Raw genomic sequence first — 12395 nt, 5'->3', positions numbered from 1 at the left:
GGAGCCATTCCTTGCAGGGTCGTTGCTGACTTGTAACTTACACGTTAGGTGATGTATGTAAAGGTTATTCTGGCTTATAGAGACTCGATTGTTAGGACAGCGTGGAATATATTTTAGAGAGATTTCTAATCAAGAGAGTTTAAAATATAGAAAACTTTATATTTAAGTGGGGAACATGCCAGTTATCTGGAAATTTTACTCATTTGTGGGGTTTCATTCAGCAGTGAGGCTGACAAATGATTAATGACTGCACTGCAGACCCCACATTCCCAACTCCAGGAAGGCTTTTCCTGGTCGCAACTTGCTCAGTCAGGAGGCAAATGTGACAGGGTGTTTACCTCAAACTGAGCCCATCCCATGAGGTTCTGTGAGCAGTGTCATAGTTAGCCATTCCCTGATGAGGGGTGGCAGGTGGGGGTGTTTGCCAGTTGTCTCTGTGGTCTGGTCACTGGTAACACTCTGCTTGTGCCATTCACCACTTCCGTCTTCACTCCTCTTTGATTCTGTTGAGACTAATTTCTTGATTCTGCCCTTCCATTTACTCTGGCATTTTAGATCACCTCACTCTGTGTACAGTTATTAGTCTATGAGAATTCAAGGAGGCTATTATGGTAAAGCTACAAATTCTGTGTCAGGATCTTCTTGGCTCACAAAGCAAGAACATGATAATACAAAGAATATTATCTCCTTATGATTTTATAATATTTTCTAAACTATAAAACTTTGATCTGCATTATCTAATTCTGATTTGCAGTGGTGCAATCATGGCCTACTGTAGCCTTGACCTCCGGGGCTCAAGCGATCCTCCCACCATGGTCTCCTGATTAGCTGGTACTACAAGCGTGTACCACCACACCTGGCTAAATTTTTTCATTTTTATTTCTTATAGAGATAGGATCTTCCTATGTTGCCTAGGCTGGTCTTGTACTCTTGGGCTCAAGTGATCCCCCCACCTCGGCCTCTCAAAGTGCTGGGATTTCAGGAGTGAGCCATCGTGTCTGGCCCATCTAATTTTGATTCTTATGACAACCCTGACATGTAGGTAGTACAGATACTAGGTACATTTCATGAATGAAACAGAGGCTTGGTGAGTTTAAGTACTTAGAATTTAGGAGGTGTAGGATGCTGGTGCTGCGCAAAGCTGAGTGCTTTCGTTCTTCATGTGAAGAATAAGGGATCTCTCTCTATTGTCATCTGACAGCCTTCTCATTTCTTCAGTTTACTGTTCTCCAGTAGTTGGATGACCATTTCCCTCCTTCGGTGTCATGGCACCATTTTTATTTATGTGCCTTTAATTCCATTCCCAAAGTCATTCAGATGAACCAAATAGGGATCCCCGTCCATTCCTTGTAAGTCTTGGTGCCCCACCATTTTTCACTGATGTGTTTTTGACCTTCTGACCATTTGGGTGTCCATACACAGGCATCCTCATCTAGCTCAAGTTGAGTTTAATGTAGTGAACCAGCCCTTGCTGGGGCATTGGCTTATGTTCATCCTGATTACTTATTTCCTACTGAAGTATTAGCATGGTGGTACAGGGTAGGGAGTCCTACACTGATTCTGATTCTGCCACTCACAAGCTACATTTTCATTCTTTCTCTGAGCCTTGATTTTCCCTTCTATAAAATGAAGTGTTAGATCAAATCACATTTGAGGTCACTTAAACTCTGTCATTGGATCTGACTTCCTTATTGGTTTTCTGGTGTTCTTTGTTCACCTATCCATTCCTGGTTTACCTGATACAGGTGATGATTTTAATGATCATACAGCCTTTGTTAGTGTATCCCTTTGCCTCACACCATGTGTTGAACTTTCTTTTCTTTTCTTTTCTTTTCCCTAGGAGAAAATAACCTGCTGGCCAAGTCAGCATCCCAGGTAGGCTTGGCAGAAAGTACTGCTGGCCCAGGGTACAGCCCGGCCTCTGCCTCACACCTGCCTCTGTGACACGAGCCAGAGATTTTAATCACCAAGCTGAAGCTTTTATTCAGGAGCTGATAGTTGAAAGGCCAGAACAGTTTCTCTGTCTTCCTGCTTTTTTTCTCTCCTCTTTGCTGTACCCCTCAGATCCTCATAATAGAAATAATCAGGCCAACCCATCTAAGCTTTTGCTAATGGAGACTAAAAGAACTGAAAGACACAGCCTCCCCATGGGCACGCTGGTTGGATCGTTCTGTCTTACCCTCTGTCCCTTTTAGAGAATTGCATGGCATTAGCATAAAGACAAGTCATCGCAATCATTTTGCACCCAGCCCCTTAATGTTGAGGAGCAGGAAGGATTCTGCTGTGATCTCCGGCACATTCATCGGCCCCTGCTGAGCTACTGATCAATAGTGACACAGTTGCATCAGATGGCCTTCAAATAGTGCTTCCTTTTTCAGATGGGCTGGGAGAGAGAGGAAGAAATATAAGTGCCTCATTCCTCTTAGACTACAAATAAATGAAGACGTGGTGTGCAGCTGCATTTCAAGCATTTTGGAAGCTTTTCTGGTGTATGTGAGGGGTGGGTGGGGGGGTTGGCACTGAGGCTTCTCTCTTGATTGCAGTTGAGAGCAAGGATGCTGCTAAATGTCCACATGGGCGCTTTGAGTCCCTATCCCCACGTCCCTTACACCCTAGCACCTGGAGAGCCCCGAGCAAGCCTCACAAGTGGGGAGTGGGATACCCTGACGCAACTTTTCTCTTTGTCCTCCCCTCCCCCAGAGTATTTAGTAGGAGGTCACTGGCTGAGTGTGTGCCCCGGAATCTGGGGCCGCTCCTGCTGCTGCAGTTAATGCTGCTTTGTTCCAAGCTAAATGAGGCGAGAACTTTCACCCTGGTCACATTCATAATCCCGCTCAGCAGGACGCTCAGCTGTGCACAAGAGCAGTTTCTGCAGGCAGGGAAGGGCTTTCCCTTTGGACAGTCCTTTGGAAAGCTCCTTTGGTTCTCTGTTTCTGGAAGCTATCAGTACAGAGGATAGGTTCAGGGACTAACTCAGATGGGCAATCTCAGCTGGGGGTTTCTAGGCACGACCAGGGTATCAGATTTCTTTCTGCTTGTGTGTGTTTTGGAGAGAGGACACAGTATGACCAGGAGACCAGCGGGATATGAGGAGGTAGACAGGGAGACCAGACTGCATTTGGGACCCCCAAGGGAAAGAGTTTGGAAGAATGCAGGGGTCCTAGACTAGAAGCCAGGAGCTTGAGGGAGACTGAGCCCCTTCTCTGCCATCTGCTAACTGCTTTGGGCCTCACTGTCCTCTGTAAAAGAAGGGAGTTACCCCTGAAACTCACATGTTGTATCCTGTGTGCTGAGGCTGTAGAACTGAGCAGCTTCAGAGAGGAGATGAGAGCTGGGAGTGCAGCAGAGGCAGGGACCTTTACGTTATGCCTATTTCTGGGGGCCCTGTCCTTTCCTGTGGCCTTGCCTGCGCTAGCTAGTCAGTGGGGCTTATACAGACCCATAGCAGAAGATTCTGCTAGCCTCTTCTGAAGCATGTTTTCTTGTTCTTAATGATAGTTAACTTGGCTGGTCATAAATCCTAAATCTGCCTCCTCTGAGGTGGGGAGCAGTTAAAATCTCCACTTGATTTTCTTGTTTTTCCAACTGTCCCCTTCTGCTGGCTTCCTTGGAGTTTCCTGAGCACATGCACAGTTGGGGTCCTGAAGACCTGGCTGGGGATTACACACGATTTTGTAGGCTTCCCCTCTGTGACTCCCTCCTGCCTGCCCTCTCTTTTAAGCTCCTCTGGCTGTCCCGTCTCTGGTATCCAACTCCCCAGGGTGTCAGAGTGAGCTTTTCTGCCTGAGCTCCAGCCAGCCTGCACTGTGCCTGTGGGGTTGTGCTGCCAGACGAGATGCCCCACACCCAAGCCTCACCAAGAGCAGTTCCCTTCTTTCAAAGCTTGACTTCCCATAATCTCTGCCTGTTTTTTGTCTCTTTCCAGGGCTTTCAAAGTTACTATTATTATCTTAAACAATAGACTTTATTTTTTAGAGAAGTTTTAGGTTAAGAGAAAAATTGAGAGGCAAGGCCAGAGTTCTCATATATTCCCTTCCTTCCCAATTTCCTTATTATTAACATCTTACATTAGTATAGTACATTAGTTACAATTGATAAGCCAATATTGATACATTATTATGAACTAACATTCACAGTTTATATTGTGGTTCACTTTTTGTGTCCTGCGTTCTATGCAGAGCTATTTTTTCTATCTTGTTCAGAGTTCCTATTTGTTACTTGTGGGAGGCTTAGTCTGATACTAGCTACTCCAACTTTATCAGAAGCAGAATAATCTGATGCATTTATTTTTGATTGATAAATACAAGGCCGGGTGCCGTGGCTCATGCCTGTAATCCTAGCACTTTGGGAGGCTGAGGCAGGCGGATCACGAGGTCAGGAGATTGAGACCATCCTGGCTAACATGGTGAAACCCTGTCTCTATGAAAAATACAAAAAATTAGCCAGGCGGGGTGGTGGGCGCCTGTAGTCCCAGCTACTCTGGAGGCTGAGGCAGGAGAATGGAGTGAACCCAGGAGGCAGAGGTTGCAGTGAGCCTCTGAGATCGCGCCACTGCACTCCAGCCTGGGCGACAGAGCGAGACTCCGTCTCAAAAAAAAAAAAAAAAAAAGATAAATACATTTTTCCCTTGTCTCTGGAAGCACCTGACATAAACCTTGTGAATAAAAGGAGTTTCCAGAAGAAGGTGATGGTGATGGCAGAAAGTCTAACAAGTCTATGGATGGCAATTACATTGGTGAATGTTTCGAGCTTTCTGTCTTGCTGCTTTTCACATTATGATTCGTGTACCAGGGGCCACAACAGTAGAGTTGATTGGTGTCTTCAGAAGTTAATCTCCAGAAAATAGGGTGGAAGCCAGAAAGTGAAAGCACTTTATGAAATATTAACTTAGTACTGAGGCTGAGGTTGTCCAGAAACTTATAAAAAAATTTGAAGTCTTTCAGTTAACTTTATTTGCAGTTAGCTCCTGCTTATCTGGAAGATAAGATAGAACAGATACAGATAATCCCATATCTTGATTACCTATACAGTTTGCATCTTCTGTATAGTTTTTTCCTTTCTAGATGTTAATGAAAAAGAAGTAGGCCCTGGTATTTTTAAACTCCTTTGCCTTATTTCCCCTTAAGCTCAGTGGTCAATGTTCTGAATAGAGGCCCTGTTTGATGTCTCACAGCAGGGATTCCTGGAAGGGGGGGATGCAGGAATGCTACAGAAGTCTTACAGAAGGCTAGGTGATTAAAAATCCACCAGCAGGAAGGTTTAACATACCACCCCTCTCGGTAAACCAGGAATTGCATGTGCTACTGTAAAAGCATCTGGCTTAGGTCCAATTGAAGTACCTGGATAAAAGTCAAGTAAGTTTTGCTGTGGGACTATACAGAGTGTAATGGAGGGCTGGAAGGAGCAGGCTGATGCCTCAGATGCCGGAACACCAGGCAGAATCCAGGACTCAGGATGCTCCTCAGAGGGGAGATTCTCCCATGGGCACTTGGGGTGAATCTGTGTTCATTTTTGGAGGATTCCACTCAGTCAAATGTATTTTGAGCATCTCCTGTGTACCTGGACCTGTGGGAGGCACGGTCAGCTAGTGATGACTAAAGCATGTTTTAGCTGTGTGTTCTAGACAGGAGAATTGCATGGAGGTATGGGAGTCCTCTCTAAGGGTATCTCACCTACCCTGGGGGTAAACAAAGGGGAAGCAGAGATTAAGCAGAAATCTACAGGATCACGAATGTTGGAAGATTAGGGGACGAGTGGGTAGAAGAGTGTTCTGTGCACAGGGAGGAACATGTGTAGATGCCCTTGAATGTGAGAAGATATGGTGTGATTGAGGAATTTCTGAGTAATTGGCAAGACCACCGGTGTGAGATGAAGCTGGACCATGTGGCTATGTAGGCCATGCTGAGGATTTTGATTGCCATCTTTGAGCAAATGGAAGCAAGTGTGGGAGGTTCTTAAAGAAGGGAATAAGATGACCCAATTTGCTTTGTAAAGAGATCACTCTGGCAGCTTCATGGAGAATGGTTTGCAGAGGGCCATGTGGGTAGTGGAGAAACCAGTAAGGAGGCCATTGTATAGACAAAGTGAGAGAGGAAGATTTTCTGGGATCAGGTAATGGCAGTGTAGACAGAGAGGTAGAGGGGTGAGAATTGGGAGGTCCTGATCACTGATTAGCTGTGTTGGGTAAGGGAGAAGCACGTTCAGGGATGACTCTCAAGTTTCATGCTTGAAAAACTGGTGGATTTCCTGGGGGCTGCTAATCAGGATGAGGAAGGCTAGAGGAGGAACATGACATGGGAGAAGGAGGGGAAAAAGGATGAGTTTCCATTTTGAAATATATTCCTCCAATTCCCAGGCATCAGGCCAACCTAGCTCCATTGCCCTAGGAACGTGTGGGAGCCTGCATCCTGCAGGAGAGGCAGATAAAAGGAGTGCTGTTTCAAAGTGATCAACTGCCACCAGTGTATCAGTCTTTGACTGAAGGCAGGGAATTGGTTTTGCCTGACCCCTGTAGGAATTGACAGAGCCCGGATATCTGAAGGTTGTTGGCTCCTAGGCCTGAACTTCACCTACCTGCTGAACTAACCTTCCAGTCAAGAGTGGGAGGGTGCTGCCTGAGTTCAGTTTACTGCAGAATTGCTTGAAGTTGAGCAGTTAGAAGGGCCACCCTCCAGCAAGTATGTCTGGTCTTAGATGGTGTCTTACACTTTGCTCAAGATGAAGACTCAGGGACAGACAGAAGTTAGTTGTGGAGGTGGTAATGATTAGTTATCAAGGTACTCTTTGTTGTGGTGTCATATGTGTAAAGAAAGTATTCACATACCACACCCTCTGGTTTTGCCCTGTGCAGTAGACTTTCTGACCCTTTGCTTCCTTGGCATTGTAGTTCTGCTCTTGATTCATGTTATTAGAGTGGATGTTTAGCTTTTGTCTAGGAGATGCAGACCTGAATCCTGCTTTGTATATCGTTTTAATCTCTCTGGATGACCCTAAGGTGCAGCTATAGCGAAAACAGGTTATTTATTCCAGACACATTCTCAAAAAGGCAGATTAGTGATTCTTGTTTGTAATTTATTTTATTTTAAAAAATTTATTTTCAATTTTTGTGGGTACATAATAGGTGTATAGGTTTATGGGGGCACATGAGATATTTTGATACCGGCATGCAATGCATAATAATCACATCAGGGTAAATGGGGTATCCATCACCTTAAGCATATATCCTTTCTTTGTTTTACAGATAATCCAATTACATTCTTTCTGTTATTTTTAAATGTACAACAAGTTATTGTTGACTATAGTCACCCTATTGTGGTATCAAATACTAGATCTTACTCATTTTACCTAATTATATTTTTGTACTCATTAACCATCCTTCCCTCCCTGCGGCAACTACCCTTCCCACCTACTGGTAACCATTGTTCTACTCTCTCTTTCCATGAGCTGAATTGTTTTAACTTTTAGCTCCCACAAATAAGTGAAAACATGTGAAGTTTGTCTTTCTGTGCCTGGCTTATTTCACTAACCTCCATTTTTATCTGTGTTATTGCAAATGACAGGATCTCATTCTTTTTCATGGCTGAGTAGTATTCCATTTTACTGCATTTTCTTTATCCATTTGTCTTTTGAGGGACACTTAGGCTGCTTCTAAATCTTGGCTATTGTGAATAGTGCTGCAATAATCTGGGAGTGCAGATATCTCACCAATATACTGATTTCCTTTCTTTTGGGTATCCTAGCAATGGGATTGTTGGATCATGTTGTAGTTCTAGTTTTAGTTTTTTGAGGAACCTCCAAACTGTTCTCCATAGTGGTTGTACTAATTTACATTCCCATTGATAGTATACGAGGGTTCTTTTTTCTCCACATCCTTGCCAGCATTTATTATTGCCTGTCTTTTGGATAAAAGTCATTTTAACTGGGGTGAAAGATATCTCATTGTAGTTTTGATTTGCATTTCTCTGATAATGATGTTGAGCACCTTTTTATGTACCTGTTTCCCATTTGTGTGTTTTCTTTTGAGAAATGTCTAGTCAGATCTTTCACCCATATTTAAATCAGATTATTAGATTTTTTTCCTACAGAGTTGTTTGGGCTTCTTATATATTCTGGTTATTAATCCCTTGTCAGATAGGAAGTTTGCAGATTTTTTCTCCCATCCTGTGGATTGTCTCTTCACTTTGTTGATTGTTTCCTTTGCTGTGCAGAAACTTTTTCAACTTGATGTGATCCCATTTGTCTATTTTTGCTTTGGTTGCCTGTGCTCATGGGGTATTACTCAAGAAATCTTTGCCCAGTCCAATGTCCTGGAGAGTTTCCCCAATGTTTTCTTTTAACAGTTTCATAGTGTGAGGTCTTAGTTTTAAGTCTTTAGTTCATTTTGTTTTGATTTTTGTATATGGTGAGAGATAGGAGTCCAGTTTTATTCTTCTACATATGGATATCCAGTTTTCCCAGCACCATTTATTGAAGAGACTATTCTTTCCCCAATGTATGTTCTTGGCATCTTTGTTAAAAATGAATTCACAGTAGATGTATGGATTTGTTTCCGGGTTCCCCATTCTGTTCCATTGGTCTATGTGTCTGTTTTTATGCCAGTACCATGCTGTTTTGGTTACATGTTCTGTAGCATGTACATGTACATGTTCTGTAGCATGTACCTGGTTACATGTTTTGTTCTATAGCCTAATTTGAAGTCAGGTAATGTGATTCCTTCAGCTGTTTTCTTTTTGCTCAGGATAACTTTAGCTATTCTGGGTCTTTTATGGCTCCATATAAATTTTAGGATTGTTTTTTCTATTTTTGTGGAGGATGTCATTGGTATTTTGATAGGGATTGTATAGTACAGACACTTTAACAATAGTGATTCTTCCAATCCATGAACATGGGTTATCTTTCCATTATTTTGTGTCCTCTTCAATTTCTTTCATTAATGTTTTGTAGTTTTTATTGTAGAGATCTTTCACTTCTTTGGTTAAGCTAATTTCTAGGTATTTAGATTAGTGATTTTCTTTGCATGAATGAGAAGGAAGGAAGGAGGAAGAGCAAGTGAGTGTGTGGTGTGAGTGTGATGTGTTAGTAGGGGTGTGGGGTGAGGCAAGTGTGTGGCATGTGAGGTGTGCATGTACATGCACACCATGACTGTGTGTGAAGGTGTGTGGTACATGTATGCACACATACCAGCTGGGGTAGTGGCTGATGTAGTGAAGGAGTTACTTGTGGGGTGAAGATGGTAGATGTCTTAATGTGAGCCCCTTGTTAGGAAGCCTTGTCCAAAACTCGAAGCTGCCTCTTCTGTCCACCTGTCCTCCCTGCATCCTATGTTTCCTTTGGCTTTCTCAGTCCAGCAGTGCCTCTTCCAGAAGAGGTAGAAATGGGCCAGGGTCATGGTAGCAGGATAGGGATGGGTCCCATCTGGGTATTTGTGTTCAGGCCCAATGGTGGGTCTCACTGGGCAGCAGACACTTTCCTGGTCTGCAGGGATCCAGTGGGAGGACCATACAGTCCCCCAGGCTCCCTGTGATGGGTGACCTTTCTCGGTCCTGTGGCCCTAGCTCTCATGTGATGGCTGAGGGAACATGAGCCCCTCAAGGCCTGTGTGTTCCTGACTGCACGGCATTCAGGGCAGGAGCCATCAGCTGTGCAGTGTCAAGGAGAGGGGGCATGGAAACTGCCCCCAGCTGGAGGGCCTGTGAAGTTGGGCAATCACGAATCTGGGCCTTACGTCATCCCTAGCTCTGGGTCGCTGTCTTGTTGACAGACTGCACCGCCTCAGCAGAGCTCAGAAGGAAAAATGTAACCACAGTTAAATCTGGCCACGCTATCAGATCTAAGTGGTTTTATTTACCTCAGCAAGTTGCAAGGTTCTTCAATAGCTGTGTTGCTCCCCATGGGCCGTGGTGGGGCTGTCCCCTTGGGGCCAAACTGCAATGTGCTCACTGCTTGCCAGCTGTGTTCTTCAGTGTATTAGCACAAACTGTTGATCAATACTAGGGGAAATCCCTTTGTGGTATTTAGTTTTTGAAACCCTCCTCACTGGGGTCAGGCCTCAGCTCCAAATTTCGGGAAAAACTTGCTTTTCCCGTAACTACAGGACATCCCTTTCCCGCACAGATGTCGCAGTCTTATCTTCACTCTTAATGGAATCTTTGCTTGGGTAGACTTTTAAGTTATTCTGGGCTCTTAATTTCTAGTATATCCCTTGGGCTGTTTTATGTAATTTATGTATAATAAGGAAAGGCAAGTCCCAATGAATCAGTGTGTAATGGGATGGTGTATATGAAGGCGCTCATGTCATAGATGCTTAATCAATGAATCAGTGTTGGGTTGTCCTATTTTCTTGTTTCATTCTTATAAGCAATGATATCTAGAGATTATACCTTTTTAATTTTTACTTTTTGAAACAGAGCCTCAGTCCATCACCTGGGCTAGAGTGCCATGGCACGATCTCAGCTCAGTGCAACCTCCGCCTCCTGGGTTCAAGCAATTCTCGTGCCTCAGCCTCCCGAGTAGCTGGAATTACAGGCCTGTGCCACCACACCCAGCTAATTTTTGTGTTTTTAATAGAGATGAGGTTTCATCATGTTGGCCAGGCTGGTCTCGAACTCCTGACCTCAAGTGGTCTCCTTGCCTCAGCCTCCCAAAGAACCAGAATTACAGGCATGAGCCACAGTGCGCAGCCAAGATTATACTTTTGATCCAGCAATCTTACTTCTAGGAATCCAGCAATCTTACTTCTAGAGCTACTTGGATGGGCTCAAACTTGGCTAGATGAAAAGTATAATTTGTAGTAGTGTCGTAGCATGTCCATCAGTAGGGGAGCCATTATATGTAATGTAGTAGTCCTGTATTCATTGGCATAGAGAGATGCCCTAGTTGTATTTAAAGTCAAAAAACCAAGTTGCAGAACAATGTGAGTAATATGAACCTTTACATAAAACAAATTCCCTCCTGTCTGTGAATATATACCCATCAGTACACAAAGAGAGATGTACATCAACTGTTACAGTGGGGACTTTATTCTTTTGTGCTGCATATTTCTGCATTATTTGAATAGCTTACAGTAAGAAAGTACTCATATTAAGCATTCATCTTCAAAAAATTTTAAATAAATTAATTCATTTCTTTCCTCTAGTCGGGAACTTAATCAAATGTGTCAGGTATCTAAAAAATCTAGGGCTCAATCAGTGAAATTCCATTAGTTAAAAAAGGTATATATTCTTTTTTTTTTTTTTTTTGAGAGCACTAATATTTGCCAATCACTTTTGTGTAGGACATTTTATTCTGTTTGATCTTTACTGAGAGCCAATTTTACAGTTGAGGAAATTGAGACAAAAAAAGTGAATTGCCTTGCCATAAAGTAGTGGTGGAAGAGTCTTCACACTCAAGGCTTTCTGGCTTGAAAGGCTGCTTGGTTAGACACAGTGCTCTACCAGATCTCTGGTTAAGAGCAAGATGAAAAAAGGAAGCAGTAATTTCTGGTTAACTTGCTTTTTATAAAGTTAGAAACAGACTCAAAACAAAACACCCTGCTGGCTCTTAATTTCTTCATCTGTAAAATGGGCAGATGAGCTAGTCCTTTACCCTTTGGAACTTTCTGGGATTAGGGACACTTGCTACCCCTCCTCTCAATGAGTGTTTGCTTCTCCCCCACAGTACGTAGGAAGCCTGGACGTGCCAAGGCCCAACAGCAGGGTGGAGATCGTGGCTGCCATGCGCCGGATACGGGTGAGTGGCCAGAGGTGGACTGTGTGGAGCGGGGAGTCAAGTGCCTTAGCTGCTGGCCCTTCTAGGTAGGGCTGGAGGGGCCAAAATGGATGGCTACACCCCTTGCAAACCCAAACTCCTCCTCTCTGTACCCTCTAGGTAGCTGTTCTGAATTGAACATTTGATCTTGATGAAAGGCCAATGTTAAAATGGATGTGATGGCTGGAGTGGTACCATCTTCCCTCTCTTGTGACCTGTAGCTCCTCAAACTGAGATACATGTTACCTTGATGATGTGTGGTGACTGGCCAGGGACTGATGTCTCTTTTTTATTCAAAGATTTTAGGGAAAAGGTTTAGTAATGATCTGGTAATTGACTCAAAAAGATGGGGTTTCACCGTGTTGCCCAGGCTGGTCTCGAACTGCAGAACTCAGGCAATCCACCCACCTCGGCCTCCCAAAGTGTTAGGATTATAGGCATGAGCCTGTATAATGTTTATAATGGAAGCTTTTATTAGAAACGGTGGCTCTTGAATAGAATGGGAGTGGAATAAGTACTCTAAATAGGAAAAATAACATTAGCAAAGATATAGTATAGTGATGAACTGTTGCCTGGATAAGGGAGGACAAAGAAATTGGCTTGATTAGGGCATTCGAGGGTGGGTAAGCGATGTGTTATATGGGGAGGGT

General features: G+C 43.7%; 1 protein-coding gene across 8 annotated transcripts in view; it reads left to right on the top strand.

The window, feature by feature from the left end:
- Positions 1–12395, top strand: part of NOS1AP (nitric oxide synthase 1 adaptor protein) — a 312797-nt gene that overhangs the window by 68879 nt on the left and 231523 nt on the right. For 7 of the 8 annotated variants that reach the window (XM_063795865.1, XM_016931086.4, XM_009436718.5 and 4 more), the window contains exon 2: positions 11656–11727. The exons of the other annotated variant lie outside the window; for it this stretch is intronic. Coding sequence is in view for 6 of the 7 variants with exons in the window: in XM_016931086.4 (XP_016786575.1) it covers positions 11656–11727 (72 nt within the window). In the remaining variant the exon portion in view is untranslated. The remainder of the gene's footprint in view (positions 1–11655; positions 11728–12395) is intronic. 8 annotated transcript variants of the gene reach the window in all.

This window comes from Pan troglodytes, chromosome 1, assembly GCF_028858775.2.
Source record: "Pan troglodytes isolate AG18354 chromosome 1, NHGRI_mPanTro3-v2.0_pri, whole genome shotgun sequence".
Classification (NCBI taxonomy): domain Eukaryota; kingdom Metazoa; phylum Chordata; class Mammalia; order Primates; family Hominidae; genus Pan; species Pan troglodytes.
The sequence above is the reverse complement of the archived record's forward strand: the minus strand, read 5'-3'. Positions and strand labels throughout refer to the sequence as shown.